Source organism: Patella vulgata, chromosome 4, assembly GCF_932274485.2.
Source record: "Patella vulgata chromosome 4, xgPatVulg1.2, whole genome shotgun sequence".
In the NCBI taxonomy this organism is placed as follows: domain Eukaryota; kingdom Metazoa; phylum Mollusca; class Gastropoda; family Patellidae; genus Patella; species Patella vulgata.
In genome coordinates, this window is record NC_065882.2 from 44,043,719 (window position 1) to 44,071,669 (window position 27,951).

At 36.4% G+C, this 27,951-nt stretch overlaps 1 protein-coding gene across 1 annotated transcript; it reads right to left on the reverse strand.

The window, feature by feature from the left end:
• Nucleotides 1–28: 28 nt before the first annotated feature.
• LOC126818174 (organic solute transporter subunit alpha) lies at nt 29–27,951 on the reverse strand. The gene is made up of 8 exons (XM_050545411.2): nt 27,822–27,951; nt 23,848–23,921; nt 23,279–23,433; nt 19,430–19,503; nt 18,702–18,860; nt 14,261–14,372; nt 8,578–8,830; nt 29–7,758 (listed from the first exon to the last, which is right to left on the reverse strand). Exons 1-8 carry the CDS (start codon nt 27,836–27,838, stop codon nt 7,556–7,558), a joined length of 1,047 nt encoding a protein of 348 aa, XP_050401368.1. The 5' UTR covers nt 27,839–27,951; the 3' UTR covers nt 29–7,555.

Below are 27,951 nucleotides of genomic sequence, written 5' to 3' on the forward strand. Positions count from 1 at the left end.
CCTAAATTGTCGAAAACACTAAACTTCGAAAATTTTGAGATGTTATTATTTTGCTTCCATTTAATCAAATTGAAAAGGTTTTAGTCTTTGTGTGTAGGACAAATGTGAAAGGAAGTAGGACCGCATTACAAAACAATATACTAAATAACAATACTTGTACATCTAAAATAAATTACTGAAAAGTCATTCATTTATAGAGATTCATTTAATAACAGTAAAGAACAAGAGCATCGCTAACACTGCAATATACATCCACATTCCTGCTTTGATTGATATGGTACTTTTTGTCCCCCGCCTTTCGAAGAAAGCAGGGGACTATTAAAATGGGTTCGTCCGTCTGTCTGTCTGTCCGTCTGTCTGTCCGTCCGTCACACTTTTTGGGACACAATAACTCTCTTCCTAATTGAGCTAGAATGTTCAAACTTGGTGTATGTGTTTATTAGGTCAATGCCTTGATGGAGTTCGAAGATGAGCATTTTCCGCTTAGGGTAAGCAGAGATAAGCAATTTGATTGGTTGATGCTTTGGGACACGATAACTCTCTTCCTAATTGGGCTAGAATGTTCAAACTTGGTGTATGTGTTGATTAGGTCAATGCCTTGATGGAGTTCGAAAATGAGCATTTTCCGCTTAGGGTAAGCAGAGATAAGCAATTTGATTGGTTGATGCTTTGGGACACGATAACTTTTAATTGAGCTAGAATGTTCAAACTTGGTGTATGTGTTTATTAGGTCAATGCCTTGATGGAGTTCGAAGATGAGCATTTTCCGCTTAGGGTAAGCAGAGATAAGCAATTTGATTGGTTGATACTTTGGGGCACGATAACTCTCTTCCTAATTGAGCTAGAATGTTCAAACTTGGTGTATGTGTTGATTAGGTCAATGCCTTGATGGAGTTCGAAGATGAGCATTTTCCGCTTAGGGTAAGCAGAGATAAGCAATTTGATTGGTTGATGCTTTGGGACACGATAACTTTAGTTCTAATTAAGTGAGATTGATGAAACTTGGTGTATAGTTTCATTACAGTAATACCTTGACTAAGTTTGATAATGAGCATTTTCTGCTCAGGGTAAGCAGAGCGATACGCAATTTGATTGGTCGAGACTTTGGAAAACAATAACTCTCCTACTTTGATTGTTAGACTATAAGTAAAGATATACTGTTTGATTGTTCAATACTTTGTAAAAGATAATTTGTGATAAATTTATATGTGTCCTCTAATTATTTTCCTATTTCGGCGGGGGACATCAGCCTCACTGTTGGCTTGTTAAAATGAAGAGAATGAAATATGAAATGACTGTAATATGACAAGAGGCAAAGAAGGCTAGGGGTTGGGTTTGTTTTGCCAAATTTACAGACAAAATATTAACAAAAAAATGTGGTTTCGAATCCCCGGTTGTACATGACAAGGAGTAGGGTCGCCTGTCCAACCTCATGGGTTTTCTCCGGGTCCTCCGGTTTCCTCCCCCTGATAAAGACCCCTACGTGCAAGCGAATTATTGAAATAAAATTAAACCATATGTTAGTCCCAAAATGGCCTAGTTTGTGTCGAGTGGACGTTAAACCCCATTAACAAAAAAATGGGTGTGACACCGCCCCGGGGGGTCGGGTAATGCACCAAAATAAATAGTTGCTATCTTCTCGGTATAAGGAATAAATATGCAAAGTTCCAAGATGATCCATTCAGAATTGCAGCCTGTAGACAATAAATACAAAAATTGGGCGTGGCTCTGTCCCTGGGGGTTGGACATGGACCAATATATATAGGTACAACCATATGCTGGATCATTCCGAATTGTATCCAAATCTGTTAATAACTGCAACCTGTATATCATTTACAGACAAAATATCAACAAAAAATGGGTGTAGGAAGGGGTCGTGCACCAACATCAATAGTTGCCGTCCTTAGGGTATAAGGAATAAGTATACCAAATTCCATTATTAAGAATTGTGGCCTGTAGGCGACACACAGACACACCAAAATATATATGGGCTTGGCTCTGCTCCTGGGGGTTGAGCATGCACCCCATGTGATAGGGATGGTCCTTAGGGTACAAAGAATAAGTATGCAAAGTTTTAAGATGATATCTTAAGAAATGCGGACTGTAGACGACAAACAAACACATACAAGAAATCGGTGTGGCTCTGCCCCTAGGGGTCGGGCATGCACCAAAAACAATAGGGATCATCCTTAGGGTATAAGGAATAAGTATGTAAAGTTTCAAGATGATCACTTAAGAATTGTGGCCTGTAGGCTACACACACACACCCAGACAGGGTATAAAAATGCTAAAATAAACACAACAGTTCTATGGATAACAATTAGGGTTCCTTCTGTCTGTATTAGTATTGTGCTTGATAACAACAAGAGAATCATTGTTGAAACGTAGCTTTATAGAAATATAGTAATTGTTATCCATAGAACTGTTGTGTTTATTTTAATGTGTTCAATTACTAAATGCCATTCAAACAGTGTATAAAAATGTCTTATAAAATACAACCAACATATGAAAATTATCTAAAAAAGATTTGCATAATAATAAATACAAAATAGCAGTAAACAAAGAGGACTTATAAAATACAACCAAAATATACAATTTATAACAAATAATTACATGATATCTACAGCCAATACAATTTGGTGCATCTACAGAATATAACATTTCAAGTTTATATTATAAATACTAATTTGAACTTGAATCCATAATTTAACACAATATTAACCATTTGAGATAGCTACCCGGTATTATTATGTAGGGTTCATATAACAGTTTGAATAAACATAACATAATTTCACTTGGTGTCAATATTTATAAATGGCATACTATTAATTGTAGGCCTACCTGTAGTTTAATCTGTTTAACGGGTATTCTGTAAATAGCTATCTGCCTATTGCAGGTTTCTTTTAGGCCTTAAATGTTATATAAATTATTAATTAGACATTTATTAACATGACAAAACCACAATCAACTCTCGATGCCATCAGATGGCTCCGATTTTAAGTAGATTAGAATGGTTCGGCTATTTAATGATTGAATTAAAAAGCTGTCAAAACTACAACCATTGAAATATTATCGCGAGAATGGCCAGCTCTTTATCTAATCTTACATAATGCCCCATTAATGAATTTGTGAATCCCAAAAATAGTGTTGCAGTAGCTAACATTTGATTATAAAACAAAAAAGTTAACTAAGATGCATTATGTAAGAATTAGATAAAGAGCTGGCCATTCTTGCTATGAAGTATAGTAGTAGGGTGACCCGTGCATTGAAAATTTTCTCTACAGAAAGTTAGACTAGACACGGCGAATGTGCACGCTTCAGTGGCTTGTCTCGAAGTGATTTCTGGCTAAGCACGCACTATGATAATACTCAGCACTAGAGTCTATGATACTATAAATAGCCATTGCATGTGCAATTCTCTACACATCTATCAACTATTACAGTCGTAAAAAATCGTAGAATTTAGCTTTTTGGTTATTACAGCAGCTTTAGAAAATATGTTTGTTTTATTTGTTAAATTGCTTTATCATTAACTGTACCGTTAGGAGTGACATCTTTTGGTTTAGTACAAAAAATATCTCTGAAACACTTTCAATAGGCAAGAACATGATACTAGCAGTAGTTTCATTTTACTTTTACAAGGTTCTTAAAACAGCTGTTGAGTTGCCTAACGTGCATGTTTCTAAATTCAATTTCTTGTTCCAGCTTTCTGTTATGTTTCGTAAAAAAGTAGTCCTGATTATCCCGGCCTGTCAATCAGACGTAGAATGATCGGTAGACAGGTTAAGCGAGACTAATTTCAAAACAAGGGCACGGGACCTAATTTTTACTCACAAGTGCCCGGATGTTATGGCCGACACTCGTAACCATCTTTCAGTGTATTATTTATAGATGGTTAAATGGTCATAGCTTATTAAGTACAACCAGGGCTGGGGCCATTACATTGCCAATGTAATTAATTACATTACCATTACTTTTTAAATGTAATCATTACAATTACTTTCTCATTTTTAGCAATGTAATTAATTACCATTACCCATTACATTGAAAGTAATTAATTACCATTACCCATTACTTTATGACTATATAAATAAAAAACATTTTTTATAGAAATTAAAAAGACAACCATATTTTTCTGCCATGAAGTACCTACAAAATCAAACTCAAAATAATCCTTGATTTACTTAATAGATATTTGTTTATGAATTATTATTTCTAGCAATTATTATAACATCAAGGCAAATTTTATAGTGATGGGCAGTGGTGACAAAAACTGACATTTTCACTGTATGACTTGAAAAATTAATCAAAACTAGCCTATAGTTAATTAACTGTATTTTCTTTTAAGTAATATTTAAAAAAAATTTAATCAGTCCAAATAGTTTTTCTATAATATATTGTATAATAACTGGTAAATTATTCAGCTTGACTCTAAAACAAAATATATATTAGTTTTAAGTAACCATAAAATGATGAGATACTTGAAGGTCATTGTTTGGTTTGTCACTTGTTACCTTGAGATTAAGATTAAAGTGCAGTATGACTATTTATTGTCTTTTAATCTAACTGACTGATTGATTGATTTATTGACTGAGTGATTGGCTGCAAATTAGTACTAATCTTTGATTATAATATACATCTTATCAGAAATCCACTTCTTAGGTTACATGTCTAAAAAAGGTTCCTTCATAAAAAGTAATAAAAGAAAATGTTTAATGCCTTCTTATTTTTCTTATAATTTTTTAAAACTGATTAAAATCTTTTTTTTTAGAATTATAATGAATTGGATTTGTGTTAGATACACTTAATTACTTCTTTGGTGCTATAAAATTTGAGGCTTGTCATATTGGAAATATTTATATATGCCATAAAATGTAATTGAAAAGTAATTGAAATGTAATTGACCATTACATGATTTTTGGAATGTAATTAATTACATTTCCATTACTCATTACTTTTGAAATCTTCCATTACCCATTACATGACCATTACTTAAAAAATGTAATGATTACATGACCGTTTATTTAGTGACTATAAATGTGCGAAATTGATTGAAGGCTTGGTATATATATATATAAATATTGTGGTATAATTGTCGAGATATTTGGAGAAAATTGATAATGAAAAAAGACTATTTGGAAATTTCAGTAAAATAATTTTATTTTGTGCAAAGTTATGAGTGTTTGAAGTTTTGACAAAATGTATAGATTGTTCATTATCATAGCAACAGTACTTGACAAAATGAAATGAAATGGGGTTTAACGTCCCACTCCGACCGGGCTAATGAAGACGGAGTACTTGACAATCAAGATTAAGTCTCGATTGTCTATTTTATCGTTAAACTTGTAAATGGCTGCAGTGTTCTAATCTACTTAAAATCAGAGCCACCCAACGGCCTAGAGAGTTGATTATGGGCTTGTCATGTTAATAAAAATTTAAATAAATATAACATTTAAAGCCAAAAAACAGACTGCAATAGGCAGATTTTGGGTTTGCTCTTAAAATATTTAGTTATTTTCGGGTTTGTCTGTAAAACACATCAAAAACCTACTTGCTTAACATAAATTTTTGTGTAAAAATCCTTCTCTAAAACTCGTTGGCTCTCTTTGCAACCAAGCCTGGAAATAACTTTCAAATGTGTGTCTGACACCATGTCAGGCTGGATGAACATTCTGCCTGACATTTTACATTTTCGGCACAAAGTCTATCAAGATCTATTCTGTTGACTAATATCTTTTGCGATCCACGTGACTTGAGTCAGGGCAGTTTTACTTAGTTTTCGTTTGTTGGACGAAATTGGTTTTGATTTGTCACGGATATAGAAATGTTACCCATTAAAATGCATCGAATGTCATGATACTTGGGGTAGATACATTTCGGTCAGGTGCTATTTTATCTCGGAAATGAAACACGAACACGATGTTTTAAAGAATGAATAATTGAGTCACGCTTGCTGCGGATTTAAAATACACACCACTTCCTGAGAACTTAAGTAGCTAAGTCTCTAACTCAATATCATCCAAAGACATCGACATTGAAAACACAAATTATTTGTCAATTTAAATCAACATTGATGCTGTGATCTTACCCGGGTAAAGATAGGCTTCTGATATCCAATATTTAAGACAAAATAAACATTTTACCATTGGTACACGCATCGTGTACCATAATGCGTTTCAGCGTCCTTTGTAACAAAGAACGAGGCTAGACATATTCCACAAGTCATATCAAATGGTGACCTCATATTCTTATCTGAAGAGCATGACAATAAATACTGTCGGTGCTGAAAAACCAGATGCTAGAGATTGCCATTCGATTAAGACTTCTATGGCATATTTCGCCAAACATAACTAATTAGAAATTATAGTAAAAACAGAAAAGATTGAATGTAAATCAGTTTATATACATTCATATTACATTATTACCGGTATATGCGTTGCGACCGATTTGTGTCCATTTCTAGGTTCAAAATATTAGCGATTTAGCTCCTTTAACTATTTGTTGTATGATTACATAAAGTATGATCAAGACTTTGAGTTAAATCTTAAAATATTAAATCCCTTTATAAACTGTAGTGGCTACGTATACACAACTTTGTACATGTTACCGTGAAAACATGCAGATATTACTACGCCGTAAATACTACATGGGAATAATAACATAATACGGAACTTCTGGGGTATGGTTAATTATTTTACTGTAGTTTACGAACTTGTTAGAAATTTTAAACAGGAAGCCTATTTTGTAAATATGCAGGAACATGTTTCATCAAAATTTGTAATAAAAGGTTCTATGCTGAAATACATACAACCGAATTACACCATTCGACTGACGACTGCTCAGTGCGTATCGGCATTAGATTTATTGAGAAAATATCAAATCTCTGAAGCATGACAACGTATAAATTCCACAACAATGTATGTTTTATCTCGTAAGATTCCCTTGAATATATGTGACAAAAATAGGTAAATTTTAGTATTCGGCACCTACGATGAATTTATTACGCCCGTTTTCGATACATTGTTGAACCTTCAGTCATGGAGTTGAACCATGATATCAAAAATAGTTGATTGCCCTGTCAGTATTTGCCTTCCTATAGTTTTTTTTTTCCTGATTATAACCCTGTATCCGTTGGGTTAGCATAGTTAGATTTTAAATTATAGAGCTACTCTCACTCGCCAACATTATCTTTATGTCTGGGAATGAAATTCTGAGACTACAGCCATGGCCATAGAAGCAAGCCCGTGTGGTTGATTGACAAGACTGTGAAATGTTTCAGATAAAAAAAGTAATATTGTGGATTAATAGACTTTTATGTGCGTTTTCCGACTGTTGGTTGTGACATAGCATTTTCCGAAAATGGCGATAATCTGCTGATAAATTTATCCTCGGACAAAATGACAGACTGTTTGGAAGTTTCACCCGACAAGTCGCGAAATTCGATCAGACTTTTTCCATGTCCGACCAGTTATTTCAAGGCATGTTTGCAACACTAGCCGACATGTTTGATTTGTAAATTATTTCTAGGTAGTAAAAACATTGAGCAACCTGGTCTTTATGCAGACGACATATTTTCGGTATTACTTCTGGTAGTAGTATTTGCAACATTTGAGGTGGAGTTATATCCCTGGTTTATTCCATTTGCATCTACAATTTCTGTAGTATATGACGTATCATTCCGTAATGTCTTCATGTAAAAAAATCTGGCAAGCAATGCCAACAAAAACATCTCAAAAATAAGCAATCCATGATGTGTAACTGTAAATAGATAATTATAAAATAAAATCTTCACATTACTTGAGTTTCTCTAGAGCTAAAGGTTATTGTGTTTGTGTACAGGAATCTGTGCATGCCTTGTTATCAGACATATCTTACTCCACCCATATTATCATTAACACTTTATTATCTTATGAATTGTATAATGGATGGCATTTAATGTCACTTCAACACAATACTTTGAATCTATAGACATACATATTAATGCAGGTGTTATTTCTATGGTTGCATTAGCAATGCTAAATGGAAGATTTTTGCCCAGACACTGACATTTCTGTACATAAGGCAATGAACTTGGGGGTGCAGATTGTATCAAATATTTTCAGTTTTTTTTATAGTAGGCCTATTATTCCACAGCCATAAACTACATACTATCAAAAGAGCTATCAAAAGGACTAGCAACTTATAGCTACACTGCACCTTGTCATGCATGTACAACTGTACTGGATGAAACTCATGATTGCATAGACGACCGAAGATTTGCTGAAACGCTGCTCCTCTAAAATTCAGTAATTGTGTTTTATTTGACCGATTAATAGGGAACCCAACACCTTGGCCCCACCCTCTTCATCCCCGTCATCATGTAAGTTTGCTGTAATGGACATGGTTTTGACAATGTTAAAACTTTTGAGTGCATCTAGGCAAGGGGTAATATTATCAAGGTGTTTAAGTTTGATAGGAACTGACTAATGCTATGGGAAATATTTCTGTTCAGAACACATCTAATTGTCAAATATTGTATTCTGTTCCTTCTTGTTAAACTGTGGTGATATATAGCACAGAGTTAAATAAAATCCTTACCATTTCCTATGATTTTTGGTGAGAGAGTTCCTACACATGGAAAGACATCATTCGATGATAGTATACTGAATACTAAGATCTGTAAATTACTCGCAACTAAAACTAATTGAAAACAAATAAATTTTGGCACAATATGGTAATGTTTAAGATGGTCCTTCGATGCTCGATATATAAGTATCAAACCATACATAGCTAATAATGTAGATAATGTATTGGTCAGGCCAAAAATAGTATTAACTGTTGATTTAGTTAACTGAAATAAAAATAAATAGAAAAGTTATTTGTAAATATTGATAAAATGTGTGTGTGTGTCTTAAGAAAGCCATTTTTTTCTACATTCATTCTATTTTCATTCTGCGCATGTGAAACGCCAAGGCCTTGATTACATCTTCAACAAGCTCTTGTCATACAAGATACGCTCACATTTTCCTATACATGGACAGAGAACAAGCTAAAAAAGCGATCTTTAGTACAATCAGGGACCATAATCCAGAATGTTACGGTCCAACATGTGTCAATATCACAAGGAGCCCAGATCTTTGGAATACGAATATATATTGTACGTTTCATCAAAATCGGATAAAAATTGTGACCTCCAGAGGGTCAACAACCTTGTATTACATGCTTATTATACTATTTCCGTAATGATCCCATTGTCTCATAAATTCAAACTCAACCATGATTATGGTGTAACTGATATATATACGGTTCATAAGCTAAAAAAGTGATTTTTCGTACATTCAGGGAACATAATCCAGGATGTTATGGTCCGACATGCATCAATATCGAAAGGATCCGAGATCTTTGGGATATGAACATACAATTTAACTTTCATCAAAATCGGATAAAAATGCTGACCTCTAGAGGGTCAACAACCTTGGTATTACATGCTTATTATAACATTTGCGTAAAGGGGAGTGGCCATATTGTCAGACAGTCTTGATCCAATTTTCACGAAATTCAAACTCAACCACAATTATTAAATTCAATAGGCTTCTTTGTTTTACTAATTTAAATGATGCATATAAATTTCATACAGATCGGATAATAACTTTTGCCGTTACAGCATTCTCAAGGTACAACAAGATGACTAGTCATCTAGTCATCAACATCCCGCGCCCTTGCACGGAAGAAATAAGGAAAAATAACTTGTTTATGCTATTGGTAATCAATATAAAAATGTATCAGATTTCGCAAACAGTGTCACTGGTCCTAATATTGTGGCCCTGTTTAGTAGATATTGCTCTCTATTTCTGAAAACAAATGACTAATTGATATTTACTAGAAGATTTGAGATAATTTATGACATTAAGCTCTGGTTTTAAAAATTAGACATGACTACATAGAAAATAGAGATATTTTGCAAGTGGAGGGAACTGGAGCTTTAGACAAATCTCATATTCCGACACATGGAATATCAATTCACAGAATTTCATACTCTGATCACAGTAGCTCGGCAAGGCAGGGTCGCTACTGCCTGTAAGGTTTGCACAACAACCTTTGCCTACCTCAATTAGCTACTGTATGTTAAACAATAAACTTATACATCAGAAAATAAAATACTATAATAGGTTAATGTTTGTACAAAGTTTCAAAAAAGATTTCTTGAACAGATAATAAAATATGCTCCAGAAACAAAATCAGGACGGAAGGCGTGATTTCAGAAAATAAAATAATGGGTAAAATTATTTTAAAGGTATCTTGAACAGTCAAATGTGTTTCCATGGAAACACATAAAATTATCAAATCTGAGAAATTCAAAATAAGTGCCATGAAGTTATCTTGAACAATTTATGAGATATGCTCCAGGAACAAAATTGTACACCAAAAACTAAGTAAAATTTGTTTCCATGGAAACACACAAAATATCAATCCCAGAAATTCCTAAATAGCAAAAGGCACAACTACTGTAACGGGTTGATGTGTGTGCAAAGTTTCAGAAAGATATCTTGAATGGTTTATGAGATATGCTCCGGAAACAAAATTGTACACCAAAAACTAAGTCAAATTTGTTTCCATGGAAACACAAAAAATATAAATCCCAGAAATTCCTAAATAGCAAAAGGCACAACTACTGTAATAGGTTGATCTGTGTGCAAAGTTTCAGAAAGATATCTTGAACGGTTTATGAAATATGCTCCGGAAACAAAATTGTACACCAAAAACTAAGTCATTTTTGTTTCCATGGAAACACACAAAATATCAATCCCAGAAATTCCTAAATAGCAAAAGGCACAACTACTGTAATAGGTTGATGTGTGTGCAAAGTTTCAGAAAGATATCTTGAACAGTTTATGAGATATGCTTCGGAAACAAAATTGTACACCAAAAACTAAGTCAAATTTGTTTCCATGGAAACACAAAAAATATAAATCTCAGAAATTCCTAAATAGCAAAAGGCACAACTACTATAATAGGTTGATGTGTGTGCAAAGTTTCAGAAAGATATCTTGAACGGTTTATGAGATATGCTCCGGAAACAAAATTATACACCAAAAACTAAGTCAAATTTGTTTCCATGGAAACACAAAAAATATCAATCCCAGAAATTCCTAAATAGCAAAAGGCACAACTACTGTAATAGGTTGATGTGTGTGCAAAGTTTCAGAAAGATATCCTGAACGGTTTATGAGATATGCTTCGGAAACAAAATTGTACACCAAAAACTAAGTCATTTTTGTTTCCATGGAAACACAAAAAAATATAAATCCCAGAAATTCCTAAATAGCAAAAGGCACAACTACTGTAATAGGTTGATATGTGTGCAAAGTTTCAGAAAGATATCTTGAACAGTTTATGAGATATACTCCGGAAACGAAATCGAACGGACGGACAGAAAGACAGACAGACGGACCGACGGACGGACGGACGGACGGACGGACGGACGGACCCCATTTCAATATCCCTCCCTAACTTCGTTCGGCGCGGGATAACAAAATGAAACAAGGGCCATAACTCACGGCGTAATTAATGGAAATTGCTGGAATTCAATAGGCTTCTTCCTTTCACTAATTTAAATGATCCATATCAATTTCAAACAGATCGGATGGTAACTGTTGTCATTAGAGAGTTCACAAGATTCAACAAAGTGAAACAAGGGCCATAACTCTAGATGTAATTAACGGAAATTACTGAAATTCAGAAGGCTTCTTTGTTTTACTAATTTAAATGATGCATATAAATTTCATACACATCGGATAATAACTTTTGTCGTTAGAGCATTCACAAGGTGCAACAAAGTGAAACAAGGGCAATAAATTCAGAGGAAATTAACGTAAGTTATTGAAATTAAATATGCTTCTTCATCTCACTAATGCAAACAACATATATCAATTTAAAAAAAATCAGATGATAAATGTAGTCTGTAGAGTGTTCACAAGAAATTGACACCACAGTGGATGTGACACCACCCCAGGGTGTCGGAGCATGCACCAAAATAAATAGTTGCTGTCTTTATGGTATAAGGAATAAATATACAAAGTTCCAAGATGATCCATTCAGAATTGCAGTCATTAGATGATGAATACAAAAATTGGGCGTGACTCATGCACCAAAATCAATAGTTGCTGTCCTTAGGGTATAAGGAATAAGTATACCAAGTTCCAAGATAATCCATTCAGAATTGTGATCTTCGGGCGCTAAAAACATAAATTGGGTGTGGCTTGGCCCCTGGGGGTCGGGACATGCACCAACATCAATAGTTGCCACCCTTAGGCTATAAGGAATACATATGTCAAGTTCCAAGTTGATCCATTTAGAATTGTGGTTTGTATGTGATAAACACAAAATTTGGGCGTGGCTCTGCCCCTGGGGGTCGGGGCATGCACCAAAATCAATAGTTGCCGTCCGTAATCTATAAGGAATATATATGTCAAGTTCCAAGACGATACATTAAGAATTGTGGCCTGTAGGCAATACACAGACACACAAAGAAAACATGGGTGTGGCTCTGTCCCTGGGGGTCAGGCATTCATTACATTGCAATTGGGGCCATCCTTCGGGTATATGGAATAGGTATGCACAGTTTCAAAAGGATCAGTTAAGAATTGAGGCCTGTAGGCGAAACATAGACACACAAAAAGAAAATGGACGTGGCTCTCCCCCTGGGGGTTGGGCATGCACCACAAACAATAGGGATGTTCCTTAGGGCATAAAGAATAAGTAAGCAAAATTCCAAAATGATATGTTAAGAAATGCGACCTGTAGATGACAAACAACAAATACACGAAATGGGCGTGGTTCTGCCCCTAGAGGTCGGGAATGCACCAAAAACATGTTAAAGATACATTATGTGAGATTTTTATAAGGAGTTAGCCATTCTTGCTATAACAGTTCAAAAATAGATGATGAAAGAAGAATATATTGAAAATTTCAGTCAAATTACTTTATTCTGAACATAGTTATCACCAGTGTAATTTTTGACTAGAAATGGGATTGAATTCCATCTTCACCGATTCTTAGTATGGGTGATCGTTTGATTGACAGGCGTTAACTCCACCTACATAATCTCTGCTGTCTTTTGTCGGCTGTCATCATATCCGAATCTGTGTTTTACCTTTTTGGATTTTTATAACAATTGGACAAAATGAGTGAGAGGGTAAATTTTCATTCTTACCTGTATTTTGGGAATGCATTAAATCAATTGAATATAGGACATTATAAACAATTATGATAAATCTATAGGTATACACCAGTGGCGTTGTGCCTATTGGGGAAATAAAAATATTTTTATTGATATTATTAAGACAGAAGACCTGTCCGTCTGTATTAGTCATCACACGGTCTCCAGGAATTGTATAATTTGTCATTTTCTGTGTTTAGTTTATTGCACTTTAAATAGTTTTGATGTCATTTGTTAAGGCATCGCTCAACAGCGGCCTCGCTTCGTACACTCTATAATTTAGCCTTGATCCGGGAGTATGACGTCAACGTAACGGTTAATCTCCGCTCACGACGCCATTTAAAATTAAATCAGTCAACGAAATCCTGTTTGTTGCGTAAATAAACATCTAATTTATAATTTCTATGACATCTGAAGCCTAAATAAAGACTTGCAATAATCAGATTTAGCTCTTGCATAATGTATGTTTAAGTTTCAAGATGATCAGTTAAGAATTGCGGCCTTCAGGCGAACTATAGATACACACACACACACACAGACTGGGGTGACCGCAATATACGTCCACATTATAATGTGGACGTATAAAAATAAAAATTGTGACCTGTAGAGGATCAAAAAAACAAAAGACATCCACATGAAAATGTGAGCGTATAAAAATGTCAGTGAGCAGTGCGTACTACTGCATAAGATTTAGCCAATATTTGATGAAAGATTTAACTGGAAATAGATAAATATAAAACGGTGAGATGAATTATTTTTTTTAGGCCACTAGCAGATAACCTGGCACTGCACGGGTTGAAAGTAGTATGATTCCGAAACCGGAAGCAGTAGTCCAACACCACCTAGCCCATGTTATTCACCGGTCCTCTGAACAGGACAGACTGTATATTTACAAAAACTTTTTATTTTCAGAAGTATGATTTATGTCTACTTGCTCTGATGTGAAAGAGTTACAATGAATGAGCTTAATCCTGCTTTCTTGTTTTGACAAATAAATATATCAACCAATAACACAAAATTTCATTAATTAAATTCGTTGTATGACTATATAAACCAACTCACCATTCCTTCAACATACAAGCCTTCTGTCCATAGTACAGCAGATAAATACATTATCAGTGGCCGAACAAATGCACACTGAAGTACTATTGCAGAAATGATTCTATAAGTCTTTCTGTAAAATAAGTAGAGTAAATAAGTATCATACCATAGTAGTTTTTCTAAATTAATCTCTGAAGCCTCCTTTTCTCCATTCTTTAATTTCTATGATAAACTATTTTATATTTTAGGATTCATAATAGAATTTTTATTTTAAGCTTGTTCTAAAAACAAGCTAAAAACAAAAGCGATTTTGCGTACAATCAGGGGCCATAATCCTGAAAGTTATTTTCTGAAAAGCGCAAATATCGAAAGGGACTGAGATCTTTGGGATATAAAGTTATGTCTTAAGCAGGGATCTTAATCGGCTGTTTTTTGTCAGCTTTAGCCAATTGATCTTTAATCTAGCCGATTGGTAAAACAATGAACCGGCCACTAAGGTATCACAAATCAATCTACTTTCAGCCAATTTACAAAGAATTAATTATCAGGCCGATTGGTAAAATAATGAGCCGGCCACTATAGTATCATAAATCAATCTACTTTCGGTCGATTACAAAGAGTTAATTATCACTCGTCAATTAAGAAACCCATCAAAGAGTCAATCATTGCAATGAATACCTTCGGCTTATTTCATAAATAAACAACTTAATTGAGGTTATCATGCCAAGTAAAAGAATGTATATAATCCAATGTCGGTTCATTCATTTCTATCAAACAGTGAAATATCCAGTGAAATTGAGGAAGAGATCCTCTCAGATATCCGAACTAGTCCTGCTGCAAGTTTTATGTTTGATGAAAGCACAGATCTGTCTTCTGAGAAACATTTAATTTTGTATTTTAATTATTTGAAAGGTGGACAATTGTTGACCAAATTTATAAAATTGATAGAATGTAATGTGGTGGCAATTACTAATGTTATTATTGCATTCTTACGAACCAACAAGAAAGATGTCAAAAAGATATTTGGTATGGGGTCAGATGGGGATGCAGTGATGCTGGGGAAACGGAGGGGGGGGGCGTAGCAGCCTTACTAAAGGAATATGCCCCACTTCTTATGGAAGTTCATTGTATTGCCCACCGTCTAGCTCTTGCTATTGTTGATGTATCAAAAAAATTGTAACCTTTAGAGTGTTCACAACCTTTGTATTACATACTTTTACACAATTTGCTTACAAAGAGCGGCCATTTTGTTGGGCAGTTTCATTTCAAGTTTCCCGAAATTCGATTTTAACCTTCATTATAATGGTTATATATTTAAACGTTTTTTAAAATCGGAAAAAAAATTGTGACCTCTAGAGAATCCACAAGCTAAAATTGCAATTTTTTGAACAATCAGGAGCCATAATCCAGGAAGTGACGGTCTGACATGCGCAAATAGTGAAAGGAACCAAGATCTTTGGGGCATAAACATAAATTTTAAGTTTCATCAAAATCTGATAACAATTGTGACTTCTAGGGAGGATCCACAATCTTGGTATGACATACTTTTACACTATTTGCGTCAGGAAGTTTTGGACCAATTTTCAAGAAATTGGAACTCATCCTTCATTAGGGTGTAATGGTGATAAATTTAAATATTTTTAAAATTGGATAAAAATTGTGACCTCTAGAGGATCCACAAGCTAAAAACATGATTTTTCGTACAAACAGGGGCCATAATCAAGGAAGTTATGGTCAGATATGTGCAAATATCAAAAGGAACCACCATCCTTGGATTATAAACATATATTTCAAGTTTCATTAAAATCAGATCAAAATTGTGACTTCTAGAGTGTCAACAACCTTGGTATTACATACTTTTACACTATTTGCGTACAAGGAGCTGCCATTTTGTCTGGCAGTTTCGGTCAGATTTTTATGGAGGTCACAATTTTCATCTGATTTTGATGAAACTTGAAATGCATGTTTATAACCCAAATATCTTGGTTCCTTTCTATTTTCGTACATATCGAATCATGACTTCCTGAATTATGGCCCCTGATTGTACGAAAAACTGCGTTTTTTGCTTGTGGTCCATATAGAGGTCACAATTTTTTTCCGATTTAAAAAAAATGGTCGAATATATCACCGTTACGCCCTAAGGATGGTTAAGTTCGAATTTCATGAAAATCAGACCCAAAACGGCCAGACAAAATAGCCGCCCCTCGTACGCAAATAGTGTAAACATCTGGTATATCAAAGTTGTGGATCCTCTAGAGGCCACAATTTTTATCCGATTTTGATGAAACTTGAAATGCTAGTTTACAACCCAAAGATATCGGATCCTTTCAATATTCGCGCATATCGGAATGTAACTTCCATAATTATGGCCTCTGATTGTATGCAAAATCACGTTTTTAGCTTGTGGTCCCTCTATAGGTCACAATGATTATTCAATTTAAAAAAACGTTTGAATATATCACCGTTAAACCGTAATGTTTGTTGAGTTTGAATTTCGTGAAAATCGAGTCAAAAATGCGCAAATATCAAAAGGGACAGAGATCTTTGGGATATAAAGATATGTTTTAAGTTTCATCAAAATCGGAAAAAAATTGTGACCTCTAGTGGGTCCACAATCTTCGTAGCATACTTTTATACAATTTACTTTTATACAAGAGCGGCCATTTTGTCAGGCAGTTTCATTTCTATTTTCCCAAAATTCAAATTCAACCTTCATTATGGTGAAATGGTGATATATTTAAACAGTTTTTAAAATCGGAAAAAAAAGTTGTGACCTCTAGAGAATCTGCAAGCTAAAAATACAATTTTTCGAACAATCAGGAGCCATAATCCAGGAAGTTACACAATCAGAAGCCATAATCCAGGAAGTTTCGTTCGGATATACGCAATAATCAAAAGGAACCCAGATCTTAGTGTGTAATGGTGATATATTCACAAGTTTTTTTTAAATCAGCTAAAAGTTGTGACCTCTACATGGACCGCAAGCTAAAATCGTGATTTTTCTACATTTAAGGACCATAATTCGGGAAGATACAATCCGATACGCGCAAATATCGAAAGGAACCAAGATCTTTGGGTTATAAACATGTATTTCAACTTTCATCAAAATCACATCAAAATTGTGACCTCTAGAGGGTCCACAACCTTGATATACCAGATCCTATACACTATTTGCGTACGAGGAGCAGCCATTTTGTCTGGCCGTTTTGGCCAAATTTTCATGAAATTCGGATTCAACAAACCTTACAGTGAAACGGTGATATATTCAACCATTTTTTTAAATCAGATAATAATTGTGACCTCTAGAGGGACCACAAGCTAAAAACATGATTTTTCGTACAACCTAATAATTCGGTTAGTTAGAATCCGATATGCGCAAATATCGACAACAACCAAGATCTTTGGGTTATAAACATGTATTTCAAGTTTCATCAAAATTGGATCAAAATTGTGACCTCTACAGGGTTCACAACCTTGATATACCAGATGTTATACACTAGTTGCATAGGAGGGGCAGCCATTTTGTCCGGCAGTTTTGGCCCGATTTTTATGAAATTCGAACTCAATAAAAGTGATATATTTGAACATTTTTTTAAATCGGATAATAATTGTGACCTCAAGAGGGACCTCTACGGTTCCGATATGCGCGAATATCGAAAGGAACTGAGATCTTTGGGTTATAAACTTACATTTCAAGTTTCATCAAAATCAGAAGAAAATTGTGACCTCTATAGGGTCGACAAGCTAAAAACATACAATCAGGGGCCATAATCCTTGAAGTTACGGTCCGATACATGCCAATATCGACAGGGACCAAGATCTTTGGGAGATAGGCCTATATTTTAAGTTTCGTCAAAATCGGATAAAAATTGTGACCTGTAGAGTGTCCACAAACAGGGCGACGGTATAATACGCCCACATGAAAATGTGGGCGTATAAAAACTAGATAATGTAAAGGGAATATTCTGAAAATTGCTTGACTCTAAACCGAGATATTAGCTAGTCTGAGTCCATACGCAGAACAGAGTTGTCTTTCCTTGGGAGAAGTTATTGTTGATGAATTCATACCTCTTTTAGGCTCCGCCCACATGTCATAAAAAGATAATGCAGTCGAGATAAAACATTTTCGCTAATGCAATGTAGAAGTTACTAAGACGAAGATGTAATGTAGATAGTGAAATGTAGAAGATGCCAAGACAATTATGCTTTGTTCAATGTTCAATGTCGAAAGTGAAAAGACATTGCACATATCATTTTAGGTATTGTGTCGATTGTTTTATGTAAAGTAACATTTGTATTTTGAATTAGCGGTATCATGACATAAGTAATAGAGGTATTTTGTATTGCAAAAGCAGTATTAGACATAAGTACATAACATCTAATTCTGAATACGATTGACCTCCATACTTATTACCCTCAAAGGAACATATCTTTTTTTAAAAGTATGATAGTAATGACTTACTTGTTGAGAAGAACCATAGGACAGCAGCAACAACAACAAGCCAATGGTGGACTACGTAGAGCTATTTTAGTATCTGTAACTATATGTAGAAATGCAGCTTCTCCACCATAATATGATATCATCAAATTTACAAACATGTAAAGAACCACTGCAAGATACCTGGAGAAGACAAATACACATTATTACAAGTATCAGTATTTACACTCACCGTATAAGGGTTATTTTATGTACACGCCAATATATAACCAGGTGGATCTTGACACAATTTCGCAGTCACAACCCAGGAAAAGTGAAGACTGGCCTTGAAAACCCCTGAAGATTCTATTCGGCCATGCTGGGATTCAAACCTGGAACATTCTAGTTGAGAGTCCATTGCCCTGTTGACTCAACTACGACCCACCATTGCTGCACATTGCATCCCTGTGATTTATAATAAAGTAAGGCAGAAAGCCTTTTTAGCGACTTTATTATTTTGTGCACATCCTTTTTAGCGAATGTTATTTTCTTTCACATTAAAAATATGCTTGAAGCATGGTATTGCAGTAAAAGATTGGCCACACATGCTCTACAGACTAAAAATAAGACCAATATTTTTGTGCAGTGATTGGGGCTTTTTTCAATGTGATTTTCTATTATTTTTCTGTTTTGTATCTAGATTTTGGATATTCACACAGCTATTCTCTGGAATATATAAAATACACATATATTAAAATATAAAATTTCCTCACCCTGATGCTAGAAGCTGATCTAATAAAGATGAACGAGGAACAACAATGGCTAATAAAGATGTCGAAGAGAAAACCTGAAATTTGGTAAATATGCATACATATTCCAACTATGTGCTAGTCACTTTACATAGGAATTGATGCTGTTATGAGACTGAAATGATCAGCTAAACGTTTGTTGAATGGGAATAATTAATAGAATATACTTCAATAATTTTCAGATTAGCTTGTAATGCAAGGGAAAGAATTTTGCCCAGAACAGCAGTATTTCTATCCTTCTATTTCCTACATACAAACACTAAATATGTTTTTAAATGATCAGACAACTTTCTTTCTAAGCTGTTTTTGCCCATGACAAATGAGAACAAGGGTTCATTATTCCCAAATTAGAATTCTAGTTCCAAAAATCTAGTGAATTAATGGCAGAACAACCGTGCCACCTCCTTGATGTAATATAGCATAATGAGATAATTGTCTAATCATACACACAAGTTGCAGTCAGGATTTTAATTTGTGAAAGCAGATAAAAAAGGCTAGTCCATTCGGTGACCTTGGTTATGAGATCGCAAAGACTGACTTGATTGATATGGTGTTAGTAGTTCTTCATTAGCCCCTGTCGAAGTAGAACCAACGCCGGATTAACCATGGTGGGGGCCCTGGGGCCTGGAACATGTGGGGGGCCCCTGATCACCGACCGCGTGCACCGAAGACGCGAAGCCCCGCGAGCTACACCCTGGAAATTTTCAGAAATTGGAGGCCGGAAACATGATTTCCTGGCATTTCAGGCACTTGTGTCGGAGCCATTTAGAAGTACCTCCCCCAGAAAAAAATGAAATTCTGCTACAAACTTAGCGCATTCTGGCGTTATTTCAGTGGACCAATTACCAATCCAGGCGAGTGCTATGAAAAGAAGACATTTCTAGAGGAGGGGGCTGGAACCCATTGAGCCTGTTAAATCCACCACTGTAAGTGAGCAGAGCTATATCAAACCTAATTTTGAAGTCGCTCAGTGATAAATAACAGGGTCACTTGATTCGGAATCGTATTGTATCCCTCACGATGATTTGATGAATGGAGGTCGTAACGTTACGACCAAGCCGGACTCGATTTTTGACGAACGTCTAACACTGTAAGTACAAAATGGTAATACGAGATTTAATCAAGAAATCTGAATATTTCGTGTGATCATGATGTGCATCTCATCAAATTCAGCTTATACCCACAACAAATATCAACAACAACAACAACAACTACAGCTTATATACAATCGTACGTCAATCTGAGGCAAAATTCGCGCTACTCGAAATGATGGGGATGGGTAATTTGTTCGAGTTATACGATAATTCGAGTTAGACGATGTTCGGTCCGATAGAAGATCTCATGACAATAAAAGACCATGTGTTACACCCTTAGATAAAGCCACAAAAAGCGTTTATTTTTCAAATCTTCAAGTTTCCAGGAAAGTTGCCAAGGCGATGTAAATAATAAGACTTCGATAAGATTTGTACCGGAAATTTGGTTAGAGCTATGCGATAATTCGAGTTACAGTTTCCGAGTTATTCGATGTTTTATAAAAGAAACTATCTTATAAAAGAAACTATTGAAACAAAATGAGAGCAGAAATTCAACCACGTACAAGGCAGTACTCTCATTAGAATTTGACAATTCGCCTGTAAATAGCGTTGAATTCCGGCGATCCACTTAGAAAACATCTTGGAGCATCGGAGGGGCCCCGTCACTAGGTCACCGGCTGTTGGAGTCCTCGGTCCTACCATGCTTGAGGCGCGCAACTGAGATTTTTGTGGGGGGCCCTCTAATGTGACGGCCCTGGGGCCTGGGCCCCACAGTGCCCCATGGTTAATCCGGCGTTGAGTAGAACAGTAGGAGGTTAAACCCTATTTCAATGGCCTACACTACATGAAGATCTGACGAGTTGTAGTCGAAGGTCATGTCAGGGGTCATACGAGCGGCTTTGGACCCTATGGCGTCAGCCAAGGATTAAACAATCAGTGTTGACATTTCTAGTGATTTTACCCACAGTTCTGTGATGGCATGCCACAAAGTTGTCGAAACAGATTTTTTCATTGGCTTATCCCTCACATCAACAAGAACCCATCAACAAGAACTTTGTGGCATGCCATCACGGAACTGTGGGTAAAATCACTAGAAATGTCAACACTGATTGTTTAATCAATGTCTGACGCCATGGTGTCGATTCCCCGGTTGTACGTGACAAGGATTAGGGTCGCCTGTCCAACCTCGTGGGTTTTCTCCGGGTCCTCCGGTTTCTCCCACTGCTAAAGACACCTACGCGCAAGCGAATTATTGAAATAAAATTTAAACCATATGTTAGTCCCGAAACGACCTAGTTTGTGTCGAGTGGACGTTAAACCCTATTTCTCTCTGTCTCTTTTCTTGAAATTCGGACTCAACCATAATTATGGTGTAACAGTGATACATTTAAAAAGTTTAAATGTTTTAAAATCAGATAAAAATTGTGAAATATTTAAACGTTTTTTTTTTTAAATCGGATAAAAATTGTTACCTCTAGAGGTTCCACAAGCTAAAAATGTGATTTTTTGTACAATCAGGGGCCATCATCCAGGAAGTTACGGTCCGATATGCGCAAATATCACAAGGAACCAAGATCTTTGGATTATAATCATACATTTCCAGTTTTATCAAAATCGGATAAAAATTGTGACTTCTAGAATGTCCACAACCTTGGTATTACATACTTTTACATGACTTGCGTACAAGGAGCTGCCATTTTGTCCAGCAGTTTGAGTCAGATTTCTACGAAATTCGAACTCAAGCTTCACTGATGTGTAACGGTGATATATTTAAACGTTTTTTAAAATTGAATACAAATTATGATTTCTAGTGGGTCCACAAGCTAAAAATGCGACTTTTTTGACACTCAGGATCCCTAATCCAGGAAGTTACGTTCTAAACTTTTGATATGCGCGATTATCGAAAGGAACCAAGATCTTTGTGATATAAACATAAATTTATATCATAACATAAAGTTTCATCAAAATCGGATCAAACCTGTGGCCTCTATAGGGTCCACAACCTTGATATACAATATATTAGCCCTATTTGCATACGAGGGGCATTTTTAAACTGGATAAAAATTGTGACCACTAGAGGAACCACAAGCTAAAAACGTGATTTTTTGTAAAATCAAGGGACATAATTCAGGAAGTTACGATCCGATATCCACGAATATATATCAACAGAAACCAAGATCTTTGGGTTATAACCATGTATTTCAAGATTCATCAAAATTGGTTTAAAATTGTGACCTCTAGAGGGTCCACAACCTCGATATACCATATTTTTTACACTATTTACGTAGGACCGGCGGCCATTCGAACTCAGTTATGAGTATGGTGTAACAATGATATAATTGAACGGTTTTTTTTAAATCAGATAAAAATTGTGGACTCCACAAAAAATGTGATTTTTCGTACAATCAGGGGCCATAATCCAAGAAGTTATGGTTCAATATGCGCAAATATCAAAAGGAACTGAGATCTTTGGGTAATAAACATACATTTTAAGTTTTATCAAAATTGTAAGCTCTAGAGTGTCGACAAGCTAAAAACAGGATTTTTCGTACAATCATGGGCCATAATCCATGAAGTTACAGTCCGATACACGCCAATATCAAAAGGAACCGAGATCTTTGAGATATAAAACCTATATTTCAATTGTCACAAAATTGGATAAAAATTGTGACCTGTGTAGTGTCCACAAACAAATTGTGGACGGACGGATGGACAGAGGCAATGACAATATACGTCCACATGAAAATGTAGGCGTATAAAAATGTGGAATTCTACTTACTGGATAAAGGCCTAGAAGCCAAATAGATTTATGTAAAATATTTTCATGTTTATTAGATTTTATCAAACATCGTAGTTCATCTAAAAAGATGATGATGGTAATGAGAGTCAGTCCTCCACATATTCCTATTATAACTTTCATTACAACAGGTATTTCTACAAAATAACGAAGTATAACATTAATTTAAAAAAAAACATTCTGCACTGTTATATAACAAAACATATCACAGATTTGAGAAAAGATCCATTCAGTTTTCTATGGTCCCACCTACTGAATAAATCTGTGCATATCCATCATGGAGGATTTATCTTACTAACTGACCAGCACTTCTTCTTCTCGAAATAGCTGACTTTGAATTCAACTGGGCTGAAACTGCCCGAAACCAAAAATAATATCCTACAGTAATTTTGTTAGAATGTCTAATGTGACTCTGTCTTGAGGTTCTTTGAAACAATTATTTTGATGGCATGGACAGCCCCCTCCCCTCTCGCCGTAGTTATCGATAATGCAGATATCAATAATATAAATTGTTATTAAAAATGAGGATTTATATAAAATAACTACATTACCATTAAAAAATTCATGTCCATATGGTAAGGTGTCACTGCAATTGGCCCTGGGTCCATCTTCCCACAGAGAGTTTCTGTAATAAAACACCTAATCTTTATTTAGTACTAGCTCACATTAAACTGACTAATTTACTATTTTGCCATTCATCAATTTGATAGAAATGGTTAAACAGGTAAAATTTTAATATCGAAATATTGATCCGTAAAAACGATTTGAAGATTCTGGAAGTGACGTCATTATTTGTAATGTAGACAGTGGCAGACAAAATTTAGCTCAAAGTTAAATCTTGTGAAGATGATTATATGAGACTACTGTGATAGGATATCATTTCAAAACTATTCCCCATCTTCATTAGCCCAGTTCGGAGCAAAACAGTAGGACGTTAAACTCCATTTCATTTCATTTCAGTTGAAAACTATTCATAAGAAGAACTGACTGTCACTACATCATAATTTCTCTTGGGTTTTTTTTCCACTTTCAATATATTATTCCTCACATACAAGTAGTTTAATTACCCTTTAGTGTATATTATGTAAATTCAGTATTGTTACTAAATATACCTTGTCTCTTGTCTAATTAAATATCATCACTCTAGTTTATATCAGGCACTAGAGTGGGCTTACTACTAATTACCCATAAATTTATTAGTTTCTTAGATTACTCTGCTAATTTGTCCATGGTGCCTATGATCTTGTTGTTGTCATTTACTGTTTCAGATTGATCACTATTTTTTCTACATATATTTGCATTACATTTTGTATTAGAATTAGGTTTACTGTAGTTTCTTGCAACATTTTTGCTAAACTGTAGCAAGTATGAAGAAATATGTAAAGTGCATTTATACCCAGCCTTCTCAGTAAATCCTGAGATTTCCTACAATTCTATTAATCTCTTTGACCCTCCAAAATCGATTGCCAAGGCAGTGGCTTGTGATAAGATCTAAATTAATGGGGCTAAATCGCTAATATTTGGGACCTAGAAATTGACACAATGGGTCGCAACACATATAATAATGTAATATTAATGTATTTAAACTGATTTACATTCAATTATTTCTGTTTTTTCTTTAATTTCTAATCAGTTATGTTCAGCGAAATACACCAGAAGTCTCAATCTTATGACAATCTCTAGCGTCTGGTTATTCCAGTCTACACCGATAATTTTTATTGTGCATGCTCTCCAGATAAGAATATGACGTCAACGTTTGACATAACTTGTAGAATTTGCCTTGCCTCGTTTTTCGAGTCCCTTATTACAAATAGCGCTGAAACACATCATGGTACACGATTCGTGTACCAATCGTAAAATGTTTATTTTGTCTTAAATATTGGATATCAGAAGTCCATATCTTTTCCCGGTAAGATCACAATTGACAAATTGACAAATGATTTGTGTTTTCAATGTCGAAGATTTTGAACGATACTGAGTTAGAGACTTAGCTACTTTAAATTTGGTGGCAACTACATGTAACTGAAACCCTATATACATGTAGATATACATCTACTATACTGTTTATATGAATGTATTACTTGTGTGTTCATGTATGTGTTGTCTATGTAATACTAGCAGGATACCCGGCTTCGCTCGGGGATCATAACTCCGAAACTGGAAGTGGTAGACTAACGCCACCTGGCCTATGTTACTCCCCGGTCCGAGCTACCCCTATACCCCAAATTTCAGACTCGGGGCAGACCTAGTGTAGCCGCCAACCCCGAACAGACCGGCTTCGCTCGGGGGTCATAACTCCGAAACCGGAAGTGGTAGACTAATGCCACCTGGCCTATGTTACTCCCCGGTCCGAGCTACCCCTATACCCCAAATTTCAGACTCGGGGCAGACCTAGTGTAGCCGCCAACCCCGAACAGACCGACTTCACTCGGGGGTCATAACTCTGAAACCGGAAGTGGTAGACTAACGCCACCCAGCCTATGTTACTCCCCGGTCCGTGCTACCCCTATACCCCAAATTTCGGACTCGGGTCAGACCTAGTGTAGCCGCCAACCCCGAACAGACCGGCTTCGCTCGGGGGTCATAACTCCGAAACCGGAAGTGGTAGACTAACGCCACCTGGCCTATGTTACTCCCCGGTCCAAGCTACCCCAATACCCAAAATTTCAGACTCGGGGCAGATGTAGCCGCCAACCCCGAAAAGACAGACTTCGCTCGGGGGGTCATAACTCCGAAACCGAAAGTGGTAGACTAACGCCACCTGGCCTATGTTACTCCTCGGTCCGAGCTACCCCTATACCCCAAATTTCAGACACGGGGCAGACCTAGTGTAGACGCCAACCCCGAACAGACCGGCTTCGCTCCAGGGGTCATAACTCCGAAACTGGAAGTGGTATACTAACGCCACCTGGCCTATGTTACTCTTGTCCGAGCTACCCCTATACCCCAAATATCAGACTCGGGGCAGACCTAGTGTAGCCGCCAACCCCGAACAGACAGACAGACAGACAGACAAACGACAGTCACAAATATATATATAGATAGATGAGCGCTTTAATTGCAAATATACGTACATTTATAACCGGGGTGTAAAATATAAATGCACTAGCAGGATACCTGGCTTCGCTCGGGGATCATAACTCCAAAACCGGAAGTGGTAGACTAACGCCACCTGGCCTATGTTACTCCCCGGTTTGAGCTACCCCTATACCCCAAATTTCAGACTCGGGGCAGACCTAGTGTAGCCGCCAACCCCGAACAGACCGGCTTCGCTCGGGGGTCATTTCTCCGAAACCGGAAGTGGTAGACTAACGCCACCTGGCCTATGTTACTCCCCGGTCCGAGCTACCCCTATACCTCAAATTTCAGACTCTGGACAGACCTAGTATAGCCGCCAATCCTGAACAGAGAGACTTCACTCGGGGGTCATAACTCCGAAACCGGAAGTGGTAGACTAACGCCACCCAGCCTATGTTACTCCCCGGTCCTAGTGTAGCCGCCAACCCCGAACAGACCGGCTTCGCTCGGGGGTCATAACTCCGAAACCAGAAGTGGTAGACTAACGCCACCTGGCCTATGTTACTCCCCGGTCCGAGCTACCCCTATACCCAAAATTTCAGACTCGGGGCAGATGTAGCCGCCAACCCCGAACAGACAGACTTCGCTCGGGGGGTCATAACTCCGAAACCGGAAGTGGTAGACTAACGCCACCTGGCCTATGTTACTCCCCGGTCCGAGCTACCCCTATACCCCAAATTTCAGACACGGGGCAGATGTAGCCGCCAACCCCGACCAGACCGGCTTCGCTCGGGGGTCATAACTCCGAAACCGGAAGTGGTAGACTAACGCCACCTGGCCTCTTTTACTGCCCGGTCCGAGCTACCCCTATATCCCAAATTTCAGACTCGGGGCAGACCTAGTGTAGCTGCAAACCCCGAACAGACCGGCTTCGCTCAGGGGTCATAACCCCGAAACTGGAAGTGGTAGACTAACGCCACCTGGCCTATGTTACTGCCCGGTCCGAGCTACCCCTATACCCCAAATTTCAGACTCGGGGCAGACCTAGTGTAGCCGCCAACCCCGAACAGACAGACAGACAGACAGACAAACGACAGTCACAAATATATATATAGATTAAATGTATATTATTATGACTATGTCTAAGTGTATGCAGGCTGTCCTTAATGGACATTTTGATTCGATAAACATCTTATCTTATCTTATCTACACATTGAGAGAATAGTCTTGGAAGTGTTATAGTTTATTGCTCTATCTAGTTACTAAATGCCTCTAAAAGATTCACTTGCGGTCCTCCTGCACTTATTATTTGATATACATGTACAGTTGTACATGTATATGACTATGTCTAAGATAAGTGTATATGTATGCATGCTGTCCTTCATGGACGTTTTGATGCAATAAACATCTTATATCTTATCTTATCTTATAGGTTCTAATACAAATAAATAATTATTCCCAAATCTACTTACAAGCCATAAATCAAATGCAAATTGAAAACACTCACCCCTGTTGATCATTCATGTTAATATTTTCTAACAGTTCTAAAGAATTGCTGAAAATAAAATACAGTCACAAGGCTTCAATATCATCCAACATAAATACAGTACATATAATAACAACCAGTTCACTAAGAG

Bases quoted from the DNA above. Each gene is read 5' to 3' on its own strand.
- LOC126818174 (XM_050545411.2), bottom strand. The intron at 19,504-23,278 runs GTAAGTAGAATT...ACCAAATTTCAG, and splicing joins GGCTTCTAGGCCTTTATCCA to GTTTTCTCTTCGACATCTTT. The intron at 14,373-18,701 runs GTAAGTCATTAC...CTTATTTTACAG, and splicing joins CCTATGGTTCTTCTCAACAA to AAAGACTTATAGAATCATTT.